The sequence below is a fragment of the Heterodontus francisci genome, chromosome 26 (genome assembly GCF_036365525.1).
Source record: "Heterodontus francisci isolate sHetFra1 chromosome 26, sHetFra1.hap1, whole genome shotgun sequence".
Taxonomy (NCBI): Eukaryota; Metazoa; Chordata; class Chondrichthyes; order Heterodontiformes; family Heterodontidae; genus Heterodontus; species Heterodontus francisci.
The window spans coordinates 13,696,317-13,723,710 of NC_090396.1; the positions used below are offsets into that span (position 1 = coordinate 13,696,317).

General features: G+C 46.2%; 1 protein-coding gene across 1 annotated transcript in view; it reads left to right on the forward strand.

The window, feature by feature from the left end:
- Positions 1 to 13,033: 13,033 nt before the first annotated feature.
- Positions 13,034 to 27,394, forward strand: part of LOC137384488 (baculoviral IAP repeat-containing protein 7-like) — a 42,487-nt gene continuing 28,126 nt past the window's right edge. The window contains exons 1-4 of the mRNA XM_068058627.1: positions 13,034 to 13,225; positions 14,656 to 14,745; positions 15,624 to 16,305; positions 23,102 to 23,201. Of these exons, the coding sequence (XP_067914728.1) occupies positions 13,034 to 13,225; positions 14,656 to 14,745; positions 15,624 to 16,305; positions 23,102 to 23,201 (1,064 nt within the window). The remainder of the gene's footprint in view (positions 13,226 to 14,655; positions 14,746 to 15,623; positions 16,306 to 23,101; positions 23,202 to 27,394) is intronic.

The following is a 27,394-nucleotide window of genomic DNA, read 5'->3' on the forward strand; positions in this document are numbered from 1 at the left end:
TTCTGATAATCAATACAAAATCTTTTGGAACCACCTGGCTTTGCTACTAGCGCCACTAGAGAACTCCAGCTAATTTGACTAGGTTCAATTATATCATTCTTTCGCATATATTGAACCTTCTCTCTGACCTGAGCCAATTTATCAAGATTGAGCTGGGCGGCACAGTGGCGCAGTGGTTAGCACCGCAGCCTCACAGCTCCAGGGTCCCGGGTTCGATTCCGGGTACTGCCTGTGTGGAGTTTGCAAGTTCTCCCTGTGTCTGCGTGGGTTTTCTCCGGGTGCTCTGGTTTCCTCCCACAAGCCAAAAGACTTGCAGGTTGGTAGGTAAATTGGCCATTATAAATTGTCACTAGTATAGGTAGGTGGTAGGGAAATATAGGGACAGGTGGGGATGTTTGGTAGGAATATGGGATTAGTGTAGGATTAGTATAAATGGGTTGATGTTCGGCACAGACTCGGTGGGCCGAAGGGCCTGTTTCAGTGCTGTATCTCTAATCTAAAAAGAGTTCTGTTTAATGGGTGTCGCTGTCCCTACATCAACCCCTTGAATAGGCAGAGGAGTTCGACCTGGCATATCTGCACACCCTGCCTTAAATTCTTTTAACAGCTCAGCTATGTCCTTTTTACGCTGTTCAGAAAAGAAAGTGTCGAAATGTATCTAGATTTTCTAACACTTCTGTGTTTGCTAGTTTCACTGCAGAGGTTTCAATCTGAGAGTTCTCAGTCTCTGCCCCTTCCTCCAGTTCATCAAAAGTAATACTGTCCTTAACCTCCTCATCTGGCATTTGACCTACATTTACTGGCTGACAAGGTTCACGGTCATAGTATCTTTTCAACATATTCACATGACAGAACTTTTGACTTTTCCATCTCTCTGGGGTACTAACCAAATAGTTCACCTCACTAAGTTTCCTCTTAATGAAATAAGGTCCACTGAACCTAGATTTCAGTGGTTCACCAGGCAAAGGCAATAAAACTCACAATGTGGTCACCTCTGCATTGGGGAGACCAAACCTCCCTTACCCCCCGACACCTTGTCCCTTCCCACGGCACCTTCCCATGCAATCGCAGGAGGGCTAATACCTGCCCATTTACCTCCTCTCTTCACCATCCAAGGGCCCAAACACTCCTTTCAGGTGAAGCAGGGATTTACTTGTACTTATTTCAATTTAGTATACTGTATTCGCTGCTCACAATGCGATCACCTCTACATTGGGGAGACCAAATGCAGATTGGATAACCGCTTTGCAGAACACCTCTGCTCAGTCCAAATGCATAACCCTGAGCTTCTGGTTGCTTGTCATTTCAATTTGCCACCCTGCTTCCATGCCCACATCTCTGTCCTGGGCCTGCTGCAGTGTTACAGTGAACATCAACGCTAGCTCGAGGAACAGCATCTCATTTTCCGATTAGGCACTCTACAGCCTTCCAGACGCAACATTAAGTTCAATAATTTCAGAGCATGACTGGACTTTTTTTATTATATTTTATTTTATTATTTTTAACCATCTGCCTGCCTCGAACATGATTTTTCATATTTGTGGTTTTGGACAGAGAAGTTCATTATTCTGTCATTAGCTCTCTCTCTGGACTAATGCTTTGTCTTTCACCACACCATTGGCACTCCCTTTGCCTTTGTCCCATGATATTTTTGTTATTTAATCTCTTCTGCCCTCTGCCATATCACACACCTTCCTTTTTGTTCTCTCCTCCCAACCCCCACTACCACCCCTTCTTCACTTGCTTAAAATCTATTACATTTCTAGTCTTTGCCAGATCTGATGAAAGATCTCTGATCTGAAACATTAACTCTGTTTCTCTCTCCACAGATGCTGCCAGACCTGCTGAGTATTTCCAGCACTTTCTGGTTTTATTATGCAACAAAACTAACATCTTATCTCCAGGCTGCAAACTGCATGCCTTAGCTGTTCCATCTGCTTGGGTTTTCATCACTTGCCGAGAAATCTTGAAATGTTTTCTGGCCATCTCACAAGCTTTTCTTAGTCTCTCTTGAAATTCTGACACATAATCTAAGAGAGTAGTCTCCACTTCCTGTGTTAAAAATCTCTCCTTTAATGAATCTAAGAGGACCCATAACTTCATGTCCATAGACTAATTCAAATGGACTGAAACCAGTGGACTCATTTGTTGCGTCCCTGGTAGCAAATAATAAAAACAACATCCCTTTATCCCAATCATGAAGATAGTCAAAATAATAAGCCTTAATCATACTTTTAGTGTTTGGTGAGACCTTTCCAAAGCACTTTGTGACTGTGGGTGATAAGTGGACAATCTGAGCTGTCTCACTCCCAAGTTACTCATAATCTCTTGAAATATCCCTGACATGTAATTTGACCTCTGGTCTGACTGAATTTCTTTTGGTAATCCATATCTAGTGAAAAACTGTATTAACCCCTCAATCACAACTTTTGCTGTGATTTTCTCAAAGGTATTGCCTATGGAAACCTAGTGGACAAATCCATGATAGCTAGGAGAAACCTGTGACCTGACCTGACAGAGACCTGACTCAAAGAAGGACAGGATACAAGGTGTTCAGGAAAGATAGGAAAGGAAAAAAAGGGGGAGGGGTGGTGGTATTGATTAAGGAGAGCATTGCAGTGCTGGAGAAAAAGGATGTCCCAGAGGGTTTGAGGACAGAATCAACTTGGCTAGAGCTAAGGAACAAAAAAGGTGCAGTTACATTTCTCGGTGTCATCTATAGACCACCAGCTAGTGGGAAAGATGTGGAGGAACAAATTTGCAAGGAAATTACAGAGAGGCGCAAAAATTATAGGGTAGTTATAATGGGGGACTTCAATTATCCAAACATAGACTGGGATAGTAGTAGTGTAAAGGGCAGAGAGGGGCAAGAGTTCCTAGATGTGTTCAGGAAAATTTTCTACAGCAGTATGTTTCTAGTCCAATGAGCAAGGCAGCACTGCGAGATATGGTTCTTGGGAATGAGGTGGGCCAATTGGATCAAGTATCAGTAGGAGATCATTTAGGGGACAGTGATCATTGCATCATCAGGTTTAGGCTGACTGTGGAAAAGGACAAAGAACAATCCAGAGTAAGAATAATTAACTGGGGAAAGCCAACTTCAGTGGGGTAAGAACAGAGCGAGGGCGAATAAATTGGAGTCAAAGGCTGGCAGGAAAAACGGTAGCTGAACGATGGGTTACCTTCAAAGAAGAGATAGTTCAGGCACAGTCAAGGTATGTTCCCTCAACGGGGAAAGGTAGGGTAAACAAATCCAGAGCTCCCTGCATAAAAGATGTGGAGATTAAGATAAAGAAGAAAAAGTGTCCTTATGACAGATGCCAGATAGGAAATACTATTGAGAACCAGGCTGAATATAGAAGGTCCAGACGGGAAGTGAAAAAGCAAATAAGAGAAGCAAAGAGAGAGCATGAAAAGAGACTAGCAGCTAACATTAAAGGAAATCCCAAAGTTTTCTGTCGAGGTGAGGTGAAGTGATTGCCCTTGATATCAAGGCAGCAATTGACAGAGTATGGCATCAAGGAGTCCCAGCAAAACGAGTGAATGGGAATCAGGGGGAAAACTGTCTGCTGGTTGGAGTCATACCTGGTTGTTGGGGGTCAATCACCTCAGTCCCAGGACATCACTGCAGGAGTTCCTCACGGTAGTGTCCTAGGCCCAATCATCTTCAGTTGCTTCATCAATGACCTACCCTCCATCATAAGGTGAGAAGTGGCGATGTTTGTGATGATTGCACAATGTTCAGCACCATTCATGATGACTCAGATACTGAAGCAGCCCATGTCCATATGTAGCAAGACCTGGACAACATCCAGGCTTGGGCTGATAAGTGACAAATAGCATTCGGGCTACATAAGTGCCAGGCAATGACCATCTCCAACCAGAGACAATCTAACCATCATCCCTTGACATTCAATGGCATTACCATCGCTGAATCCCCCACTATCAACATCCTGGAGTTTACCATTGACCAGAAACTGAACTGGACCAGCCAGATAAATGCTGTGGCTATAAGAGCAGGTCAGAGGCAGGGAATTCTGCAGCAAGTAACTCACCTCCTATCTCCCCAATGCCTGTCGACCATCTACAAGGCACAGTCAGGAGTGTGATGGATTACTGTCCACTTGCCTAGATGGGTGCAGCTCCAGCAACACCCAAGAAGCTCGACACCATCCTGGACAAAGCAGCCTGCTTGATTGGCACCCCATCCACCACCTTCAACATTCACTCCCTCCTCCACCACTGACGCACAGTGACAGCAGTGTGTACCATATACAGTGGCACAGTGGTTAGCACTGCAGCCTCACAGCTCCAACGACCCGGGTTCAATTCTGGGTACTGCCTGTGTGGAGTTTGCAAGTTCTCCCTGTGTCTGCATGGGTTTCCTCCGGGTGCTCCGGTTTCATCCCACAAGCCAAAAGACTTGTAGATTGGTAGGTAAATTGGCCATTATAAATTGTCCCTAGTATAGGTAGGTGGTAGGGAAATATAGGGACAGGTGGGGATGTGGTAGGAATATGGGATTAGTGTAGGATTAGTATAAATGGGTGGTTGATGGTCGGCACAGACTCGGTGGGCCGAAGGGCCTGTTTTAGTGCTGTATCTCTAAACTAAACAAAATGCACTGCAGCAATTCACCAAGGCTCCTTCGACAGCAACTTCCAAACCCGCGACCACTACCACCTAGAAGGACAAGGAAAGCAGATACATGGGAACACCTCCACCTGCAAGTTCCCCTCCAAGCCACACACCACCCTGACTTGGAACTACATCACCGTTCCTTTACTGTCTCTGGGTCAAAATCATGGAACTACCTTCCTTACAGTACTGTTGGTGTACCTATACCCCAAGGACTGCAGCGTTTCAAGAAGGCAGCTTACCACCACCTTCTCAAGGGCAATTAGGGATGGGCAATAAATGATGGCCTAGCCAGCGACGCCCACATCCCCGCAATGAATAAAAAAAAAGTAAAAAGGTGGTAAAAGGAGGATTAGGCATGGAGGCAGAGGGCATAGCTGAGGTATTAAATGAATACTTTGCATCTGTCTTTACCAAGGAAGAAGATGCAACCCTGGCAATGGTGAAAGAGGAGATAATTAACACACTAGAAGGGTTTAAAGTTGATAAGGAGGACGTATTAGACGTACCAGACCAGATGAGATATATCCAAGGATACTAAGGGAAGTGAGGGTGGAAATCGCAGAGGCACTAGCCATAGACTTGGGGGTGGTGCCAGAGGACTGGAGAATTGCAAACGTTTACATCCTTGTTCAAAAAGGGTGTAAAGATAAGCCCAGCAACTAAAGGCCAGTCAGTTTAACATCAGTGGTGGAGAAACTTCTGGGAAGAATAATTCAAAATTAATAGTCACATGGACAAATGCGGGTTAATTAAGGAAAGCCAGCATGGATTTCTTAAGGGGAAATCATGCTTAACAAACTTGCTGGAATTTTTTGAGGAGGTAACAGAGAGGTTGAGGGCAATGGTGTTGAAGTGGTGTACATGGACTTTCAAAAGGTGTTTGATGCAGTGCCACACAACAGACTTGTGAGCAAAGTTCTAGTTATAGCAAAGTTATAGCTCATGGACTAAAAAGGATGGTAGCGACATGGATACGGAATTGGCTGAGGGACAGGAAACAAAGAGTAGTGGTTAATGGATGTTTTTCGGGTTGGAGAAAGGTTTGTAGTGGAGCTCCCCAGGGATCAGTGTTGGCCTGATATTTATTAATGATCTAGACCTTGGTGTACAGGGCACAATTTCAAACTTTGCAGATGATATGAAACTTGGAAGCATTGTGAGGAGGATAGTGTGGAACACCAAAAGAACATGGCTGCGTTTGCTGACAATGCTACCACTAGGTGGCGCTGCAGTGGCATGTGCAGATGCAGCCTGTGCCACTAAAACGACTCAGTCTGCGACTTCAGGCAGCTGCCAGGACTGAAGATGGCGCTGCTCAAATAATCACACGAAAGCAACCTGACCCAAACACATCAACACACAATGGCGGGAGGGGGAAAGCGAGCGAGCGAGTGGGCCGGGGTCACGGACGGGAGGAGCGGAGCGCAGTGGAGTGGGCCCAGGACGGGGGGGAGCGGAGCTGGCCGGGGTGGGGGTGGGAGCGGAGAGGGCCCGGGGACGGGGGGCAGCGGAGCAGGATGGGGGAGCGGAGCGGAGCGGGCCCGGGGATGGGGGGCAGCGGAGCGGGCCCAGGGGCGGTAGGGGCAGCGGGCCGGGCCGGTCAAAGTGGGGGGGAAGCGGAGCGGGCCGGGGACGGTGGGGACCGGAGCGGCTGGAGAGAGCAGCAAGAAGGGGGAGCGGAGCAGCCGAAGGAGCGGAGCGGCCAGAGAGAGCAGCGGGGGGGGAGCAGAGCAGCCGGCGCCAGTAGTGAGGCGGGGTGGGGGGGGGAGCAGAGCAGCCAGAGAGAGCAACGAAGGGGGGAGCGGAGCTTGACGCATGGGTGAATACATTAGCGTTGCATTGCTGTATGCGTAAAGTGCATGCGCAGAGGCTGACCAGGCGCGTTGCCCGAAGATGCACACGTCACACTTTGACATCATTGGCGCATGCGCCAACCAGTCCTGGCAAGTCGGAACACAGCGCATGCGCAGAGAGCAGGAACCTGTCTGTGCAAGTGCACACCTTGGCGCAGCCTGATTATGTCAGTGGCCGGCTGCGTTGTCAGGAATCACTTTGAAAAGTAATTGTGAAAACTTGTTTGTTTAAATTCAAGCAAATACAAATGTACCCGTTTTACAGCTTCTGATTTCGTAACCTGGACCTGAGCCCCAATTTGTTATGACTTCAGTGAGACCATTAACGTTAAAAATACAAGATATGAACCCCCAGAAAAGTTAAAGAATTGCACAACAAGATTTCACATTTTAAGACTTCTAAGAATGAAATTAAAAGAAATTCCCATTAACTAAACAGTACATTGCAAATAGCTGATTCCCCAAATTACAAAGAAAGGTATTTTCTTTACTTATTGTAACACTTGAAAACTTCACACCACAGTTAAAAGGCACTTAGTCCTGAACGAAAGACCCCGGCATCAGGAAGGGGGGGCCCTCTGAGGGCCACCCGCCCTGGTCTTGCTGCTGAGACCCCTCCCCCAAATCCCATGAGACCACACCCGTGAGACCCCACCCGCCCTGACTTATGTGAGGCCTGGTTCCAGCCCCCGGCAGGTGCACTTGTAGCAGCAGCCACCGCCTCAGCAGTGGCTGATTGGCCTCTGATTGGCTGGCAGCTCAGCAAGAGTGGGACTTACGGTGCCAGTGTCGTTGATGCAATAGGAGGCCCACCGCTGTCCACTTAACTGCCTGATTGCCACTAAATTCAACAGGCCTTCCAGAGAAGAGGCAATGAGGGGATCTCAGCGTCAGTTTCTCCGGACATCGAGACCCTTGCTACCAGTATAAAATTCTCCCCTAGGTGTTCCCTCTCTCTCCCTTGGCACTGCCACTGCTGAGCTCCTTTCTTGCAGCCTGTCTCTGAGGCTGTCACTGCTGGTCTTCTGTACAGCCTGCCTGTCTTCAGAAAATCTGTAAAATTTATCTGGACTCAAAAGTCAATAGCTCATTGTCCAGTTCCAATGTGCAAAGTATAGAAGTCTGGGTTCAGCCAAGCCACCTGGACCTTCCATTATTCCCAGGTGTTAACAGCTGCCTGGTACAGAATCACTGACTCCTTGTTTACGATCTGAAAGTCTGGGACGTGGAACCCATTATTTTTAGGTGTTATACCCCTGCAATCTCTGTTTTTTGAAAATAAAATCTTTGATCTGTCTTCTCTGTTGTTCTGATAACCACGATTTCTGTCTTGTTCTTAAGCAGAGTGGATGTGAAGTCACTTGAACTTTTAAAAAATCGTAGTTTTTAAAACATAATCACATTACAAAGTCCAGCGTTCATAACACATTTAAAGTTGACCTGCATTTGAGAGGAGTTTCAGTCAAAGCTCCAGCCCCTGATCACAATCATAAGATCATAAGAACTAGGAGCAGGAGTAGGCCTTCCGGCCCCTCGAGCCTGCTCCGCCATTCAATAAGATCATGGCTGATCTTTTCGTGGACTCAGATCCACTTACCCGCACTCTCACCGTATCCCTTAATTCCTTTATTGTTCAAAAAGATATCTACCTTAGCTTTAAAAACATTTACTGAAGAAGAATCAACTACTTCACTGGGCAAGGAATTCCATAGATTAACAACCCTCTGGGTGAAGAAGTTCCTTCTTAATTCAGTCCTAAATCTGCTCCCTCTAATCTTGAGGCTATGCCCTCTTGTCCTAGCTTCACCTGCCAGTGGAAACATCCTCTCTACTTGTATCTTATCTATTCCCTTCAGAATTTTATATGTTTCTATAAGATCCCCCCTCATTCTTCTGAATTCCAATGAATATAATCCCAATCTACTCAGTCTCTCCTCATAAGCCAACCCCCTCAACTCCAGAATCAACCTAGTGAACCTCCTCTGCACCCTCTCCAGTGCCAGTACATCCTTTCTCAAGTAAGGAGACCAAAACTGCACACAGTACTCCAGGTGTGGCCTCACCAGTACCTTATACAGCTGCAACATAACCTCTCTGCTTTTAAACTCAATCCCTTTAGCAATGAAGGACAGAATTCCATTTGCCTTCCTAATTACTTGCTGTACCTGCAGACCAACCTTCTGCGATTCATGCACAAGACACCCAGGTCCCTCTGCATAGCAGCATGCTGCAACTTTTTACCATTCAAGTAATAATCCTTTTTACTGTTACTCCTACCGAAATGAATGACTTCACATTTATTAACATTGTATTCCATCTACCAGACCTTTGCCCACTCACTCAATGTATCTATGTTCCTCTGCAAAGTTTCACAGTCATCTGCACACTTTGCTCTGCCACTCATCTTAGTGTCATCTGCAAACTTTGACACCCTACACGTGGTCCCCAATTCCAAATCATCTATATAAATTGTAAATAATTGCGGTCCCAACACCGATCCCTGAGGCACACCACTAGTGACTGATTGCCAACCACACCACTCATTTATCCCCACTCTCTGCTTCCTGTTAGTCAACCAATCCTCTATCCATGCTAATACTTTACCCCTGACGCCATGCATCCTTATCTTATGCAGCAGCCTCTTGTGCGGCACCTTGTCGAAGGCCTTTTGGAAATCTAGGTACACCACATCCACTGGGTCCCCACTGTCCACCTTGCTCGTAATGTCATCATAGAATTCCAAAAGATTTGTCAAGCATGACCTGCCCTTCATGAACCCATGCTGCGTCTGCCCAACGGGACAATTTCTATCGAGATGACCTGCTATTTCTTCCTTGATAATAGACTCAAGCATCTTCCCCACTACAGAGGTTAAGCTAACCGGTCTATAATTCCCCATCTTTTGTCTACCTCCCTTTTTAAACAGTGGCGTCACATCTGCTGTTTTCCAATCTGCTGGGACTGCCCCAGAGTCCAGCGAATTTTGGAAAATTATCGCCAGTGCACCTGCTATCTCTCCCGCCATCTCTTTTAGTACCCTGGGATGCATTCCATCAGGGCCAGGAGACTTATCAATGCTTAGCTCCATTAGCTTGCCCAACACTACCTCTTCCGTAATAATGATTGTTTCCAGGTCCTCACCTACGTTCGTCTCTTTGTCAATTACTGGCATATTATTAATGTCCTCCACTGTGAAGACCGATACAAAATACCAGTTCAATGCCTCAGCCATTTCATCATATCCCATAAATAAATTCCCCTTCTCATCCTTTAAAGGACCAACGTTTACTTTAGCCACTCTTTTTCGTTTTATATATTTATAGAAACTTTTGCTATCAGTCTTTATATTCTGTGCTAGTTTTTTCTCATGTTCTATCTTACTTTTCTTTATAGCTCTTTTTGTGGCTTTCTGTTGACCTTTAAAGTTTTCCCAATCTTCTAGTTTCATGCTGTTTTTGGCCACTTTGTATGCCTTCTCTTTCAATTTGATAGCCTCCCTTATTTCCTTAGACACCCATGGCAGATTACCCCTTTTCTTCCAGTCCTTCCTTTTCACTGGAATATACTTTTGCTGAGCACTTTGAAAAATTGCTTTGAAAGTCCTCCACTGCTCATCAACTGTCCCACCATAAAATCTTTGTTTCCAGTCTACTTTAGCCAAGTCCTCCCTCATTCTATTGTAGTCCCCCTTGTTCAAGCGCAGGTGCCTGGTATTGGATTTTATCTTCACACTCTCCATCTGTATTCTAAATTCAACCATACTGTGATCACTCCTTCCAAGAGGATCCCTAACTATGAGGTCATTAATTATTCCTGTCTCATTACACAGTACTAGATCTAGGATAGCTTGCTCCCTCGTCGGTTCCATTACATACTGTTCAAGAAAACTATCACGGAAACACTCAATGAATTCCTCCTCCAGGCTACCCTGACTGAGCTGGTTCGACCAATCTACATGTAGATTAAAATCCCCCATGATAATTGCCGTACCATTTTGACAGGCATTAGTTATTTCTTTGTTTATTGCCCGCCCCAATGTGATGTTATTATTTGGTGGCCTATAGACTACGCCTATCAATGACTTTTTCTTCTTAGAGTTTCTAATTTCCACCCAAATGGATTCAACCTCATTCTCCATAGAACCTATATCATCTCTCAGCACCGCCCTGATGTCGTCCTTGAATATCAGAGCTACACCACCTCCCTTACCTTCCCGTCTGTCCTTCCGAATAGTCTGGTACCCCTGGATATTTAACTCCCAGTCGTGACCAACCTGTAACCATGTCTCCGTAATGGCTACCAAATCATATTCATTCGCGATGATTTGTGCCGTTAACTCATCAACCTTGTTACGAATGCTCCGAGCATTCAGGTAAAGTGCCTTTATGCTAGCTTTCTTACCCTCATGATTTCCAACATCTCTAATAATAACTCCTGAGTTATCCTTCCTTTCTGCTTCTTTCATAGTCTGCCTTGAACTTAAACCCTCCTGCACACGTTAACCTGCTGCTTACCTTTTTATTTACCATCATACTCCCTGTCGTTTTCCCTTTCTCTTCCCCCCGAGACACTAGTTTAACGTCCTAGAGACCACCCTATTTATCCGTTTCGCTAGAACACTGGTTCCAGATCGGTTCAGGTGGAGACCGTCCCATCGGTACAGATCCCCCCGGTTCCAAAACTGATACCAATGCCCCATGAAATGGAACCCCTCTTTCCCACTCCACTCCCTTAGCCACGTGTTTACTTCCTTAATATTCTTATCCCTAAGCCAATTTGCACGTGGCTCGGGCAGTAATCCGGAGATTATGACCCTCGAGGACCTGTTCCTTAATTTCGTTCCTCGTGCTTTATAATCCCCAAACAGGTCCTCCATCCTAGCCTTGCCTATGTTGTTAGTCCCAACATGGACCACAACAACTGGATCCTCCCCCCTCCCGCTCCAATATCCTTTCAAGCTGGTCAGAGATGTCCTGCACCCTGGCACCGGGCAGGCAACACACCATGTGGGACTCCCGATCCGGCTTGCAAAGGATACTATCTATCCCCCTAATTATAGAATCCCCTATAACTACCACTTGTCTTTTTACTCCCCCCTCTTGAATGGCCTTCTGCGTCATGGTGCCATGGTCAGTTGGCTCATCCTCCCCGCAGCCCTTTTCCTCATCCAGACAGGGAGCAAGTATCTCGTACCTGTTGGATAAGGTCAAAGGCTGAGGCTCCTCCACTCCTGAACTCAGGATCCCCCTACCTGCCTCACTTGCAATCATACCCTGTTGTCCCTGATAACTAACTGAATTTGAATTACTTAATCTACCAGGTGTGACTGCCTCCTGAAACAAAACGTCCAGGTAACTCTCCCCCTCCCGGATGTGCCGCAGTGTTTGAAGCTCAGATTCCAGATCATCAACTCTGAGCCGGAGTTCTTCCAGCAACCAACACTTGCTGCAGATGTGGTCCCTGCCGTTCACAATGGGGTCAGCCAGCTCCCACATCATACAGCTACAGCACATCACCTGCCCCGCTATCTCTACTTAGTTAATTACTTTATTACTTTATATAAATTTATGAGTTAAATACTTTCTGATACTTCTCTGCTATGGTCTTTTTCAAATAACCAATTAATAGATAAATCAAAAAAAGAAAGTAAATTTTTAACCAATCACACGATACAGAAGAAATAAAAAAGCTTACCTTATCAACACACCAGAGTTCTTTTTTTTTTGGTTCGAGGAGGAGGGCGGGTGGGAGACACTACACGTGTCCATTGGCCACTGACTGCAAATACAACTCATGGGCCTTTGGATGAAGGTAGGACTGTCCCCCTGTCTGGACCTGGAGGTGAGGGAAGGTGCTTAGACCCAATAGCTGAGGGCTGGGAAAGGGTGAGCACCTTCACAGAAGGAGAGGAGGGAGTAGACTAACAAGGAAATGAACAGCAAAGAACATGTATCTCTCTAGCACCTTTCAACTCTCAGGATGTCCCAAAGTGCCAATGAACTATCTATCATGCAGGCCCCCACCTGCCAAGAATGAGACACACATTATTTTGCCACATGAACATTAAAACTTAAAATTGTTGCTGGGAAGAAACGAGGCCCTATCACAAGGAATTGCCAGGCCCCACACCATAAAGACATTTTTTGCATACGAGCAGACAGTGTTGGAACAAAGAAATCAGTCCCTGCTTCCCCAATACACAGAAGACATGGTCAGACTAAAGGCCGGATTGGGTCTGCAAACGAAACCGGATAAGAGCCTGACAGAACCACATCTGACCCCGACCCAACCCGAGTCCTTCCATTCTTTCCTGCGCCTGAACCAACCCGACCCGACCATCAGTTAACCTAACTTCCGTTTTTCACTTTGTTGCTGATCTGCACACGCTTAAAATAACTGTAACAAAACCACCTTTCTAGTCCAAATATTACATGAATATTGGAGCCACTCACCTGAGGTTGTGATGGAGCGTGTTCAACCCAGCCCGAGCCCGAATGCCGGGCCCGGAAGTCTGACCTGACCCGATCCAAACCCGACACATGTCGGGTCCTGTCGGGTTTGGGTCAGGTAGCCAGCCTTTAGGCTGTTGGAGATTTTTGAATTTGAACTTGCCACAGAGTTTTAAAACTCAGAAAGCTGTTTGCTCCTGGACTGGAAAAGATCTCTGGTGGCTGGCTTGCTGCCGCCTCTCTCCTGTCTGCTCATCTCTTTCTCACCAGCTTTGGAATCCAGTAAAGACACAGGAACCCCAAGAGAGAAAAGTCTCCTACAGGGCAGCACAGTGGCGCAGTGGTTAGCACCGCAGCCTCACAGCTCCAGTGACCCGGGTTCAATTCTGGGTACTGCCTGTGTGGAGTTTGCAAGTTCTCCCTGTGTCTGCGTGGGTTTTCTCCGGGTGCTCCGGTTTCCTCCCACAAGCCAAAAGACTTGCAGGTTGGTAGGTAAATTGGCCATTATAAATTGCCACTAGTATAGGTAGGTGGTAGGGAAATATAGGGACAGGTGGGGATGTTTGGTAGGAATATGGGATTACTGTAGGATTAGTATAAATGGGTGGTTGATGGTCGGCACAGACTCGGTGGGCCCAAGGGTCTGTTTCAGTGCTGTATCTCTAAACTAAACTAAAAAAAAAGTGAACAAGGTTTAAGAAGAATACTGGGCCCCAATGAAAAGCAAGAATTACCTACAAAAGGATGACAGTGAACTCGAAGCACAGTAACAAGAAACTCTTCTGATATTGCCTCAAATCTCTCTACTTTTTTTTTCTGCTCTTTTCTGTCTCTATTTGCATGTGCGTATCTCGTATGTATGTTAGTGCGGAGCACGGCGTGTATCCGTAGACATTAGTGGAATTAGAGTTTAAGTTTTAATAAATGTCACTTTTCTTCTTTAAACCTGAGAAAACTGTTTATGCTCATTTCTTTGCCTTATCATTGGAAAGCAGTGAACAAAGATTCACCAAAGGGGTACTGAAAACACGGTGTGTTTAAAAGTTAAAGTCCTGTTACACTAAGATCAGGTGAAGGCTGAAAAGACCCCTAGGCACCTTTCTCACCTGGTCATAACATATCTTTGAAGTGTAGTCATTGTTATAATGTAGGAAATGCAGCAGCCAATTAGTGCACAGCAAGATCCCACAGACAGCACTGTCATAATGACCTGATGATCTGTTTTAGTGGTGTTGGTTGAGGGATTAATATTGGCCCCAGGAAGAACTGTCCTGTGCTCCTTTGAAATATTGCCATGGGATCTTTTACATCCACCAGAGAGGACCGACAGGTTTAACATCTCATTCGAGAGATGGCACTGCCAGCAGTGCAGCTCTCCCTCAGTACTGCATTGAAGTGTCAGCCAGGATTATGGGCTCAAGTGGGGCTTGAAGCCATGACTTTTTGATTCAGCGATAAGAGTGCTACCCACCGAGCCTCAGAAAACAATTCTCTGCTAGTGCAAAACCATTTGTGCATCTTACAGCGACCAAACTAGTATCTGAAATCAAGAAGACTTTTTAAAGTAGTATTTGAATCTAACTATCTGTATAAAAGTTAGTTTGTGTTTCAAAGATGACGTGGCATGGTTAATAAACATACGACAAAAGGCTGAGGCTGTGATTGTGCGAGTGGAGACCAGCTCAGCATAATGTGACTCTGGCTCTTTCCAGTCCAGGCTGGCTGTAATCACATGGAATCAGTCTGAGCTCAACACTTGCTGCACTGGGACAACGAGGGAAGGTCACAGAGCAAACTGTCCTGTAAGCCGGCCTAATGCACAGTTACCTCTGAGAGTGATTACTTACTGCAATATTGAAGGGATAGGACTCCCAGGGCTGAGTCTGAGCTGGAAACTGTCCGACCAGTGATAATGCCTGATTGGGTGCGTTATTTAGGTTTAAGTGAGTTCATTGGTTTATGGGGTTCTGTTAATTTGTCTTCTCTTTGTGCTGAGTGACGTCAGTAAAAAGAGGTTGCGAGTGATTCTGGCGTAACCAAATGCAATAGTTTGAAGGGTTGTTAGAAGCGGTTTGCAAGTTGCCATGGTTAAAAGGTTCTTTGATGGTGTGAAGCTGGTCTTGCTTTCTCCCTAGTTGTGCATTCTCACACAATTATAACAAGCAAAGATGTTGTTTTAAAACTGGAATCAGAGACCAGCCCCAAGTACTTGGAAAGGATGGAGAGTGCGGAGAGGGAGAGTGCAGGGAGGGGAAGTGCGGAGAGGGGAACTGCAGAGAGGGGGAAGGTGGGGAGAAAGAGTGCTGAGTTGGGGAGTGCGGAGAGGGGGAGTGAGGAGAGGGGTAGTCCAGAGAGCGGGAGGGAAGAGATGGGGAAGGTGGAGAGGGGGAGTGCAGAGAGGGAGAGTGCTGAGAGGGAGAGTGCAGAGATGGGGAAGGTGGGGAGGGGGAGTGCAGAGAGGGAGAGTGCTGAGAGGGAGAGTGCAGATATGGGGAAGGTGGGGAGGGGGAGTGCAGAGAGGGAGAGTGCTGAGAGGGAGAGCGCAGAGAGGGGGAAGGTGGGGAGGGGGAGTGCAGAGATGGGGAAGATGGGGAGGGGGAGTGCAGAGAGGGAGAGGGAACGTGCACAGAGGGGGAGTGCAATTTTCTCTGACCCCTACAGAATTGAGACCTGTGAGCAGTTTCCGTATACAGGTGAACCCTCACTGACCCATGACTTGGCCAAGGTTGTGCCACCTTGCCCGGGCAACCAGCTCCATTGCCTGAAAGCTGGGACGGCAGTGGGGAGCTGGTACTTTGGTGGAAGAGCCTGTGAGGATCACAGTTGGCTTCATGCAGTCTCTAAGCTCCCTGTGGTGACTGATCCCATTGGGAGGCTCCAGTGTGAGAGTCCAGGAGTCAGCTCTGCCGAAGGAGCAGGCTGTCAGAGGAGCGTGCAGATTCCTGATCCACCCCAAGGCTCTTGGCATCCAAGGCCAGAAGACAGGCCTCTGAGAATGTTCCAGAACCAGCCAGGCCGGAACATGTGCTTCTGCAGTGCCATCTTGAGACGTTGGTCGCCAGGCAGACAGGCCAGGTCAGAGCAGGGGAAGTGCTGCCCTCCTCGCACATGCACCTGCACCCTTGACCTTGACAGCGATCCAATCGACCCTGGTGCTGACCCCGGTGTGAAGCGGCAAGAGGCCGACGTGGTGGACGGGCAAATCATTAGCCAGCTCCAGCGGATGAGCATGGAGGAGCTAGTACCACCAATCAATGTGGAGATGGAGATGGAAGAGGCGAGACTGAGCACCTTCGAGAACTGGCCAGCCAACCTCACGATCCGACCACCACAACTGGCCCGGGCGGGCTTCTTCTATACAGGTAAGGCTCAGCACCTTTTCAAAATTACACAGCAGGATTGCAATATTGAATTGAAAGTACAAGAAGACATTAATAATCTTGCAGAATGGGTGTGCAATTGGCAAATGAACTCAAATAACGATAAGTGTGGGGTGGTACATTTTGTTAGAAAGGATAAGGATATAAAAACGAGTCATGTGGTTGATGGCGAGGATGAAAGATGCGGTGTGCAGGAAGATATCAATGGACTGGTCAGTTGGGCAGAAAAGTAGCAAATGGAATTCAATCCAGAGAAGTATGAGATAATGCATTTGGGGAGGGCAAACAAGGCAAGGGAATACACAGTGAGTGGTAGAATACTGGTAAGTGTAGAGGAACAGAGGGATCCTGGAGTGAATGTCCACAGATCCCTGAAGGTAGCAGGACAGGTAGATAAGCTGGTCAAGAAGGCACACAGGATACTTTACTGGCCAAGGCCTAGAATATAAGAGCAGACAGGTTATGCTGGAACTGTATAAAACACTAGTTAGACTGCAGCTAGAGTAGTGCATACAGTTCTGGTCACCACATTACAGCAAGGACATGACTGCACTACAGAAGATACAAAAGAAATTTATGAAAATGTTGCTAGGAACAGAGAATTTTAGCTATGAGGAAAGATTGGATAGGCTGGGGTGGTTTGCTTTGGAACAAAGGAGACTGAGGGGAGATTTAATTGAGGTGGATAAAATTATTAGGGAACTAGATAGAGTGGAAAGGAAGGACCTATTTCTATTAACAAAGAAGTCAATAACCAGGGGGTATAGATTTAAAGTAATTGGTAGAAGGATGAGAAGGGAGTTGAGGAGGAATTTTCACTCAGAGGATGGTGGGCATCTGAAACTCACTGCCTGAATGGGCGGTAGAGGCAGAAACCCTCATCACATTTAAAAATCACGAGGAAATGCCTTTGACGTGCTGTAAACCTGCAGGACTATGGACCAAGATCTGGAGAAGGTACACAAAAGATGTACTAGAATGATACCAAAACTGAGATTGAACAAGCTGGAACCTTTTTCTCTCGAAAAGTGTAGACTGAGGGGTGACCTTATAGAGGTCACTAAAATTAAGAAGGGGTTTGATTGGGTAGACGTAGAGAAAATGTTTACACTTGAGGGGGGAATGAAAAACTAGAGGTATGAATATAAGATAGGGAATTCAGAAGAAGCCTCTTTACCCAGAGAGTGTTTAGAATATGGAACTCACTACCACATGGATTTGTTGAGGTGCATAGTGTTGATGTATTTAAGGGGAAGCTAGATAAACACACAACAGAGAATAGAATAGAAGGATGTGGGAAGGGCAGGAGGAGCATAAACACTGGCATGGATCTATTGAGCTGAATGGTCTGCCTCTGTGCTGTAGGTTCTCTGTACATAAAATGGTGGTTCTCCTCCCACTCCCAGCACTGCTTCCCTCTGTGGATTGAACACACAGTGAGCTAGATTTTGTGCTGGAGGTGGGGCTCCTGATGCCGAGCCGAAAAGGCAGGTAAAAGCCTAGCTCTGCCTTTTCATGCACACCCGCACCCACCCGCCCCCCACCCAACCCCAGAGAAATCCTCCGTTTTTTAAAAAATCAAGTCAGAGGGCCAGCAGCTCAGCAGTACTGGCGGCACTATCGGGAGTGATGGCCACTGCCCGTATTACAGAGGCCTCAAACCCAGGCCCAGTGCTGGAACCTCCGACCCAAGGTAAGTGAGGTGGGGTCACTGGGGCCAGTCTAGAAGGATCCGGCGAGGTGGGGTGGGGAATAGTCATGCAGACCAGGGGAGGGGGATCCTGGGGGATAAACTGGTTCCTGGTGGGGGTCCTCCATGGGCCACAGATTGCCCACGAAAGAGGGACCTCCCCTCAAGCCCACACGGAGGGTGCCTTGTTTTACAAGGTGCCCCCACCAGGTGGCAGAGGCCCCCCCTGCCGCTGGTAAGATCACAGTGGCGACGGGAAGAGGCCATTAATAGGCCACTTAAGGGCCTCAACTGGCCTCTGGACAGAAAGCCTGTGGTCGGCCTATCCTGCCCCCGGGAAAATTTCCTAGCGACGGGCCTTACGACACCCCACCATCCTTCATGGTATTTAGTGCCCAGGCCCCCCCCCCCGCCTCCAACCCTGCCTCAGGTGGCCACATAAAATCCTGGCCAGTGGGTGGATAGCTGCGTTAATTTTAACTTTGACCAGGATTAAATTGGCCACACATTGTGCACCACGTCCCCGACTGTCACCACGTCCCCGAATGTCACCACGTCCCCGACTGTCACCACGTCCCCGAATGTCACCACGTCCCCGAATGTCACGTCCCCGAATGTCACCACGTCCCCGACTGTCACCACGTCCCCGAATGTCACCACGTCCCCGACTGTCACCACGTCACCGAATGTCACCACGTCCCCGACTGTCACCACGTCCCCGAATGTCACCACGTCCCCGACTGTCACCACGTCCCCGAATGTCACCACGTCACCGAATGTCACCACGTCCCCGACTGTCACCACGTCCCCGAATGTCACCACGTCCCCGAATGTCACGTCCCCGAATGTCACCACGTCCCCGACTGTCACCACGTCCCCGACTGTCACCACGTCCCCGAATGTCACCACGTCCCCGACTGTCACCACGTCCCCGAATGTCACCACGTCCCCGACTGTCACCACGTCCCCGAATGTCACCACGTCCCCGACTGTCACCACGTCCCCGAATGTCACCACGTCCCCGACTGTCACTATGTCCGCAGTTGTCACATCTGCTAACTTCAAGAAAACTGAAATATCGGCCAATATTAGATCATCAGCCAAAGTTTAAATTACCCCAACTGCCTCTTACTTAACTTTTCAAAATGTCAATTTGCTTTTCTTTCTTTAACAATAAACAAGGGTGAAGGTGCAGTCACACCGATGATCTATAAAACAGTTCTAAGAAAGAGAACTTTCTTGGTCTGTGTGTTTCCAGCCCAATGGATCTATTTCTGGGCAACAATATGGGGCAAGTGGAGCATGTTTCACTAGGGGACCATTTGGGCAATAGTGATCTTAATATAATCAGAGTTAGAATAGTTATGGAAAAGGACAAGGGATAATCAAGCATAAAGGGATCTAGCAAACAGTGACTGAACAATGGAAGGCCTTCAAAGAGGAAATGATTCAGGTACAGAGTGGACACGTTCGCGAAGGGAGAAAGCAAGGGGATCAGAAGCGAGAGATCCCTGGATGACTAATGATATAAAGGTTAAAATGACACAGAAAGATGAGACTTATGATAAATGTAAGGATGGTAATACAGTACAGAACCAAACTGATTATGTAAAGTATACAGGAGATCTGAAAAGAGTAATACGATGGACAAAAAGAGAGTATGAGAATAGATCACTGGCTAACAAAAAGGGAATTCAAAAGTCTGTCATAAACATATAAATAGTAAAAAGCTGTAAAGATAACGAATAAGATAAAATAAAAAAAGAGGAGGTACATAAAAGGTTGGCAACCTTCAAAGTAGAAAAGTCACCTGGTCTGGATTGGCTGTACCCTGGATTGCTGAGGGAAGTAACAGGGGAAATCGTGCAAGCTCTGGCTGTAATGTTCCAATCCTCCTTCGTTAAGGAGTTGGTGCCAGAGGAGTGGTAAATTACAATTGTTACATCCATTTAAAAGAGGGAGAGGGATAAACCCAGTAACTACAGACCAATCAGGCTAACATTGGTGGTGGGGAAATTTTATTGCAGGGCAAAATTAACTGGCATTTGGGAAATAATGGGTTCATAAATGAAAGTCAGCGCAGATTTGTTAAAGGCAAGTCATGTCTGATGAACTTGAGTGAGTTCTTTGATGAAGTAACAGAGAGGGTTGATAGGAGTAGTGCGGTTAATGTTGTGCACATGGACTTTCAAAGGCATGTGACAGAGTACCACATAATAGGCTTGTTAGCAAAATTAAAGCCCATGAGATTAAATGACAGTGTGGATACAAAGTTGGCTAAGGGACAGAAAGCAGAGAGTAGTGGTGAACGGTTATTTTTCTGGCTAGAGGGAGGTATATGGTGGTGTTCCCCAGGGGTCAGTATTAGGACAACTGCTCTTTTTGTTATATATCATTGACTGGTGAAATGGGAAGACACATGGCAGATTAAATTTAAGGCCAAGAAGTGTGAAGTGATGCATTTTGGTAGGAAGAACAAAAAGAGGTAACATAAAATAAATGGTAAAATTCTAAAGGGAGTGCAAGAACAAAGAGGCCTGGGGGGTCTTTGAAGTTGAGAAGGCCGTTAAAAAGGCATATGGGATCTTTGGCTTTATTAATAGAGGAATAGAGTACAGAAACAAGGAAGACATGCTAAACGTTTATAAAACATTAGGTAGGCCTCAGCTGGATCAATTCTGGGCACCAAACTTTAGGAAGATGTTAAACACTTGGAGAGGATGGAGGGGAGATTTACTTGAATGGCGCCAGGGATGAGGGACTTCAGTTATGGGAAGAGACTGGAAAAACTGCGATTGTTCTTAGAGAAGGTTGAGGGGAGATTTAATTGAGGTGTTCAAGATCATGAAAGGCTTCGAGAGAGTAAATAAGAAGAAACTGTTTCTACTGGAAGAAGGGTCAGTAACCAGGACTTAGGCAAAAGAGCCAGAGGTGACATGAGGAAACATAGTTTTACACAATGAGTTGTTGTCTGGAATGCACTGCCTGAAAGGGCGGTGAAGCAGATTCAACAGCAACTTTGAAAAAGGGAATTGGATAAATAATTGAAAGGAAACACATTTGCAGGGCTGTACGGGAAGAGCAGGAGAGTGGAACTAATTAGATAGCTCTACCAAAGAGCTGGCACAGGCACAATGGGCTGAATGGCCTTCATCTGCGCTGTATCATTCTATAATCATATTTACCTACCCTGTTATCATATACCTTCAACCTCCTTTTCCTTCATCCACCTATCCAATCTGATCTTGATTGTTGACACAGTTTCTGCCTCAACCATTAACCATGAAGTCAATTTTACAGCCTCACAACTCTCTGTGTGAAGAAGATTCTCCTGCTCTCTGTTCTAAATCTCTTACATTTTACCATGTGCAGTACTGAGGGAGTGCTGCACTGTCAGAGGTGCCGTCTTTCAGAGGAGACGTTAAACCAAGTCCCATTTGCCCTCACAGGTGGGTGTAAAAGATTTCACAGTACTATTTTGAAGAAGAGTAGGGGAGCTCTCCCTGGTGCCCTGGCCAGTATTTATCCCTCAACCAACATCAATAAATCAGGTTATCTAGTCATTTGCTCATGTATGTGGGATTTTGCTGTGTGCATATTGGCTGCCATGTTTCCTACATTACAACAGTGACTACACTTTGCATTTCATTGGATGTAAAGCACTTTGGGATGTCATGAAGTTGTGAAAGACACCATATAAATGCAATACTTTCAGTCTTTTCTGTCTGTTCGAGCTTCAGTCATAATTTCTGGGCAACAGTTCTGAAAGCCTTTCTGTTTGAATTCTTTTGAGGTTATAAGGCAGTATCAGTATGACAAATTTCCCAGGACACTGAATTAGTTATAAACAGATTATCAGCTGTGCCAGTTTACCAGGCGATTTAATACTGACTCATCCTCAGTAATGGGAAATGTTAAAAACAGTTTCCAGGAAATATTCAGGGATTTATTTTGGATCTTTCAAAATGGCTAGAAATCGGGCAAGTGGGAGAGAGTTAATGAAATCCAAATTGGGAGTGAGTGTGAACGGGACTGACCACACGGGGAGAGAGAAGCAAAATTAAGGCTTCGAGCTCTGAAATAGATGGGTAGTCAGAGTTGGAAACACATATGTGTGCGTGCATGTGCGTGCATTTGTGTGCATTTGTGTGTGCACGCGCGTGTGTGCATGTGTGTGTGCGCATGTGTGTGTGATTGTACAATGAGGAGTCCCTACCTCTGACATTGAATTTTAACAAATGAAATGAGTGTGTCAAACAGCTGACACACATCCAGCACTGGAAACTATCTGTCCTTTGTCCCACACAAAGAACTAATATCCTGGGGAAACTCACAGAAGCTGAATGGACAGTGTTTAGGCTGATAGAGACCTACTGACGCACATAGAACAATCCACCCCAACACAGACCCCGAGACACATACACCCTCCGACACACACAGACTCCCTGACACACAGACCCCCTGACACACACAGAACCCCCCAACATTGGAACCCCCCCAACATGCAGAGACCCTCCTATCAAACAGAACACCCACCCACCCATCCACAAAAGACACATAGAGATTTCCCACTAGAGGAAATACTTTCTCTCTCCCTTATTTCACTCTTATATAACTGCTAAATTAGCTAAGGAATGGCAGGATCCAGAAACTGACTTTAGTGGGTACAGTGACACCGATCCCTTGCACTCCGCCCCCCAAATCATGTCAGGTGCTTGCCCTACCAGGTGCATCCCCCACCACTGCACTGACCATTGTGCTGTGATATCCACTGCTCCCCCACCCACTCCACCACACTTCTGGAAAGGTGGAAGTCGGTTCACATTGGACGAAAACAGTTTGGCTTTCCCTGTAGATCCCCCCATTAAGTGAAGAATGGTCACATTCGGGGAATAGGTTGCCATAGCCCAGCGCTAGTCCGCGCCTTCAGCGTAGAGAGGGTGGAAATGGGAAAAGGCCTGAATTGAGATTTGTGTTTCACATTGCTTGGGTTCCAGTGACGCACAGCTGACACTCTGGGTATCGGTCTCACTGAGAGAATGCATGTTTAATCATGTAAATTACTGCTGGAGAATTGCTGTTTGACAGGTCACCGTGACAACGTGAAATGTTTTCACTGCGATGGAGAACTCCGAAACTGGGAGCTGGGTGATGATCCATGGATGGAGCACGCAAAATGGTTTCCCCGGTACTGACCACCAACGCCTTAATGAGACATGTGGCTGAATGTGTTTCGACATCTGAGGGTGACATTCCATGTTACCTGTGTCCTGCCTGTGTGTGCGTGTCAGCTTGTACCATGTGACAGTGTGTGAGTGTTGGCCTGTGCTGTGTAACAGTGTGTGTATGTGACAATCGGCCTGTGATGTGGGTGTCACTGGCATGGCCAGCATTTATTGCCCATGAGAAGGTGATACTGAGCCGCCTTCCTGAATATGGTATCCTGAATGCAACTGATTGGCTTGCTAGGTCATTTCAGAGGGTAGTTAAGAGTCAACCACATTGCTGTGGATCTGGAGTCACATGTAGGCCAGACCAGGTAAGGATGGCAGATTTCCTTCCCTGAAGGACATTAGTGAATTAGATGGGTTTATAATGACAATCTGGTAGTTTCATCATTACTGAGACTAGCTGTTATTTAATTTTAAATTTCCCAAGTGCTGTGGGATTTGAACTCCTGTTTCTAGATCTTTAGTCCAGTCCCATGGATTACTAACCCAATATAACCATTATGCTACCAAACCCTCTTAGATTCCACCCACTGACTCCCCCCCAACACTCACTTAGGGATACTAAGGGTCTAGATTTGGGAAAGGCTGGTTAGATCACACCTGGAGTACTGTGAGCAGGATTGAAAAATAAACAGAGGAACAGCAGAGAAGGAAATGGGGTGAATTATAGAGTCATAGAGTCATTTATGATACAGAAAGAGGCCATTCAGCCCATCGAGTCTATGCTGGCTCTCTGCAGAGCAATCCAGTCAGTCCCACTTCCCCACTCAATCTCCATAGCCCTACAAGTTTATTTTCTTCAACTGTCCATACTTTCCTTTTAAAATCATTAATTGTCTCTGCTTCCACCACCCTCATGGACAGTGAGCTCTAGGTCATTACCACTCACTGTGTAAAGAAGTTCTTCTTCATATTTCTCCTGCATCTCTTGCCCAAAACCATCAATCTGTGTCCCCTAGTCCTTGTACCATCAGTTAATGGGAACAGTTTTTCCTTGTCTAATTTATCTAAGCCTGTCATAATCTTATATACTTCTATTAAATCTCCCCCCAATTTCCTTTGCTCCAAGGAGAACAAACCCAGCTTTTCCAACCTAACCTTATAACCAAAATCCTCCATCCCTGGAACCATTCTGGTAAATCTCCTCTGCACCCTCTCAAGGACCCTCATATCCTTACTGAAATGTGGTGACCAGAACTGGGCACAGTACTCTATTCGGGGCCTAACCAGAGCTTTATAAAGGTTCAGGATAACATCCCTGCCTCTATTTATGAAGCCCAATATCCTATATGCTTTACTAACCACTCTCTCAATATGTCTTCTCACCTTCAAAGATCAATGCTTGTGCACCCGCAGGTCCCTCTGTTCCTGCACATTCTTTAGAACTGTGCCATTAAATATATATTGCCTCTCCCCCATTCCTTCTGCCAAAATGCATCACCTCACACTTGTCTGTATTAAATTCCATCTGCCACTTATCTGCCCATTCTGCTGGCCTATCTATGTCCTGTTGCAGGTGATTCATATCATCCTCACTGTTTGCCACTCCTCCAAGTTTGGTATCATTGGCAAATTTTGAAATTCTACTCTGTATTCCAAGATCCAAGTCATTTATATATAGCAAAAAAAGCAGTGTACCAGCACTGACCCTTGATGAACTCCACTGTCTACCATCTTCCAATCTGAAAAACAACCATTTCGCACGACTCACTGTTTTCTGTCCTTACGTCATTTTTTTTATCCATTGGACACTGACCCTTCTATTCCATGAGCCTCAATTTTGTTAACTATCCTTTTATGTGGTACCTTATCAAGCACCTTCTAAATAAACAACATCCAAAGCATTTCCTTCATCAACCTTCTGTTACATCAAAAAATTCAATTAGATTAGTCAAGCATGATCTGCCTTTTACAAATCTGTGCTGACTCTCCTCAATTAACTCAAACCTCTCCAAGTCCTGTTGATTTTTTCCCTGATTATTGTTTCTAAAACCGTACTGACCACTGATGTTAAACTGATGGCCTGTGGTTACTAGGAACGTCCTTACACCCTTTCTTGAATAAGGGTGTCACATTTGCCACTCTCCAATCCTCTGGCACCTCCCCTGTATCGAGGGAAGATTGGAAGATTATGGCAAGCCCTTCTGCTATCTCCACCCCCACTTCCTTTAGCCACCTGAGATGCAAGCTATCTGGACCAGATGACTTTTCTACCTTAAAGATAGCCAGCCTTTCGAATCCCACCTCCCTCTCAATTTTCACCCTATCCACTGCCTCTACTCTCTCCACTTCTACACAGATTTTGTCAGCATCCTCTTCCTTAGTAAACACCAATACAGTGTACAGGCTGTTGAGAGTAGTGAGGTAGGGGATAAGGTTACAGGGACGCAAGAGGGCACTGGCAAGCAAGAACTTGGTTTAAAGTGTGTCTACTTCAACGCCAGGAGCATCCGGAATAAGGTGGGTGAGCTTGCAGCATGGGTCGGTACCTGGGATCCTGATGTTGTGGCCATTTCAGAGACATGGGTAGAGCAGGGGCAGGAATGGATGTTGCAGGTTCCGGGATTTAGATGTTTCAGTAAGAACAGAGAAGATGGTAAAAGAGGGGGGGGTGTGGCATTGTTAATCAAGGAAAGTATTACAGCGGCAGAAAGGACGTTTGAGGACTCGTCTACTGAGGTAGTATGGGCCGAGGTTAGAAACAGGAGAGGAGAGGTCACCCTGTTGGGAGTTTTCTATAGACCTCCGAATAGTTCCAGAGATGTAGAGGAAAGGATAGCGAAGATGATTCTCGACAGGAGCGAGAGTAACAGGGTAGTGGTTATGGGGGACTTTAACTTTCCAAATATTAACTGGAAATACTATAGTTCGAGTACTTTAGATGGGTCTGTTTTTATCCAGTGTGTGCAGGAGGGTTTTCTGACACAGTATGTGGACAGGCCAACCAGGGGCGATGCCACATTGGATTTGGTACTGGGTAATGAACCCGGCTAGGTGTTCGATTTAGATGTAGGTGAGCACTTTGGCGATAGTGATCACAATTCGGTTAGGTTTACCTTAGCGATGGGCAGGGACAGGTATATACCGCAGGGCAAGAATTATAGCTGGGGGAAAGGAAATTATGACGCGATTAGGCAAGATTTAGGATGTGTAGGATGAGGAAGGAAACTGCAGGGGATGGGCACAAACGAAATGTGGAGCTTATTCAAGGAGCAGCTAATGCGTGTCCTTGATAAGTATGTACCTGTCAGGCAGGGAGGAAGTTGTCGAGCGAGGGAGCCGTGGTTTACTCAAGAAGTTGAAGCGCTTGTCAAGAGGAAGAGGGCGGCTTATGTTAGGATGAGACGTGAAGGCTCAGTTAGGGCGCTTGAGAGTTACAAGCTAGCCAGGAAGGATCTAAAGGGAGGGCTAAGAAGAGCAAGGAGAGGACACGAGAAGTCATTGGCGGATAGGATCAAAGAAAACCCTAAGGCTTTCTATAGGTATATCAGGAATAAAAGAATGATAAGAGTTAGAACAGGGCCAATCAAGGATAGTAGTGGGAAGTTGTGTGCGGAATCAGAGGAGATAGGGGAAGCGTTAAATGAATATTTTTCGTCAGTATTTACAGTAGAGAAAGAAAATGTTGCCGAGGAGATTACTGAGATACAGCCGACTAGGCTAGATGGGATTGAGATTCACAAGGAGGAGGTGTTAGCAATTTTGGAAAGAGTGAAAATAGATAAGTCCCCTGGGCCAGATGGGATTTATCCTAGGATTCTCTGGGAAGCCAGGGAGGAGATTGCAGAGCCGTTGTTGTTGATCTTCAAGTCGTCATTGTCGACAGGAGTAGTGCCGGAGGATAGCAAATGTTTTCCCCTTGTTCAAGAAGGGGAGTAGAGACAGCCCTGGTAATTATAGACCTGTGAGCCTTACTTCGGTTGTGGGTAAAATGTTGGAAAAGGTTATAAGAGATAGGATTTATAATCATCTTGAAAAGAATAAGTTCATTTGCGATAGTCAGCACGGTTTTGTGAAAGGTAGGTTGTGCCTCACAAACCTTATTGAGTTTTTCGAGAAGGTGACCAAACAGGTGGATGAGGGTAAAGCCGTGGATGTGGTGTATATGGATTTCAGTAAGGCATTTGATAAGGTTCCCCACGGTAGGCTA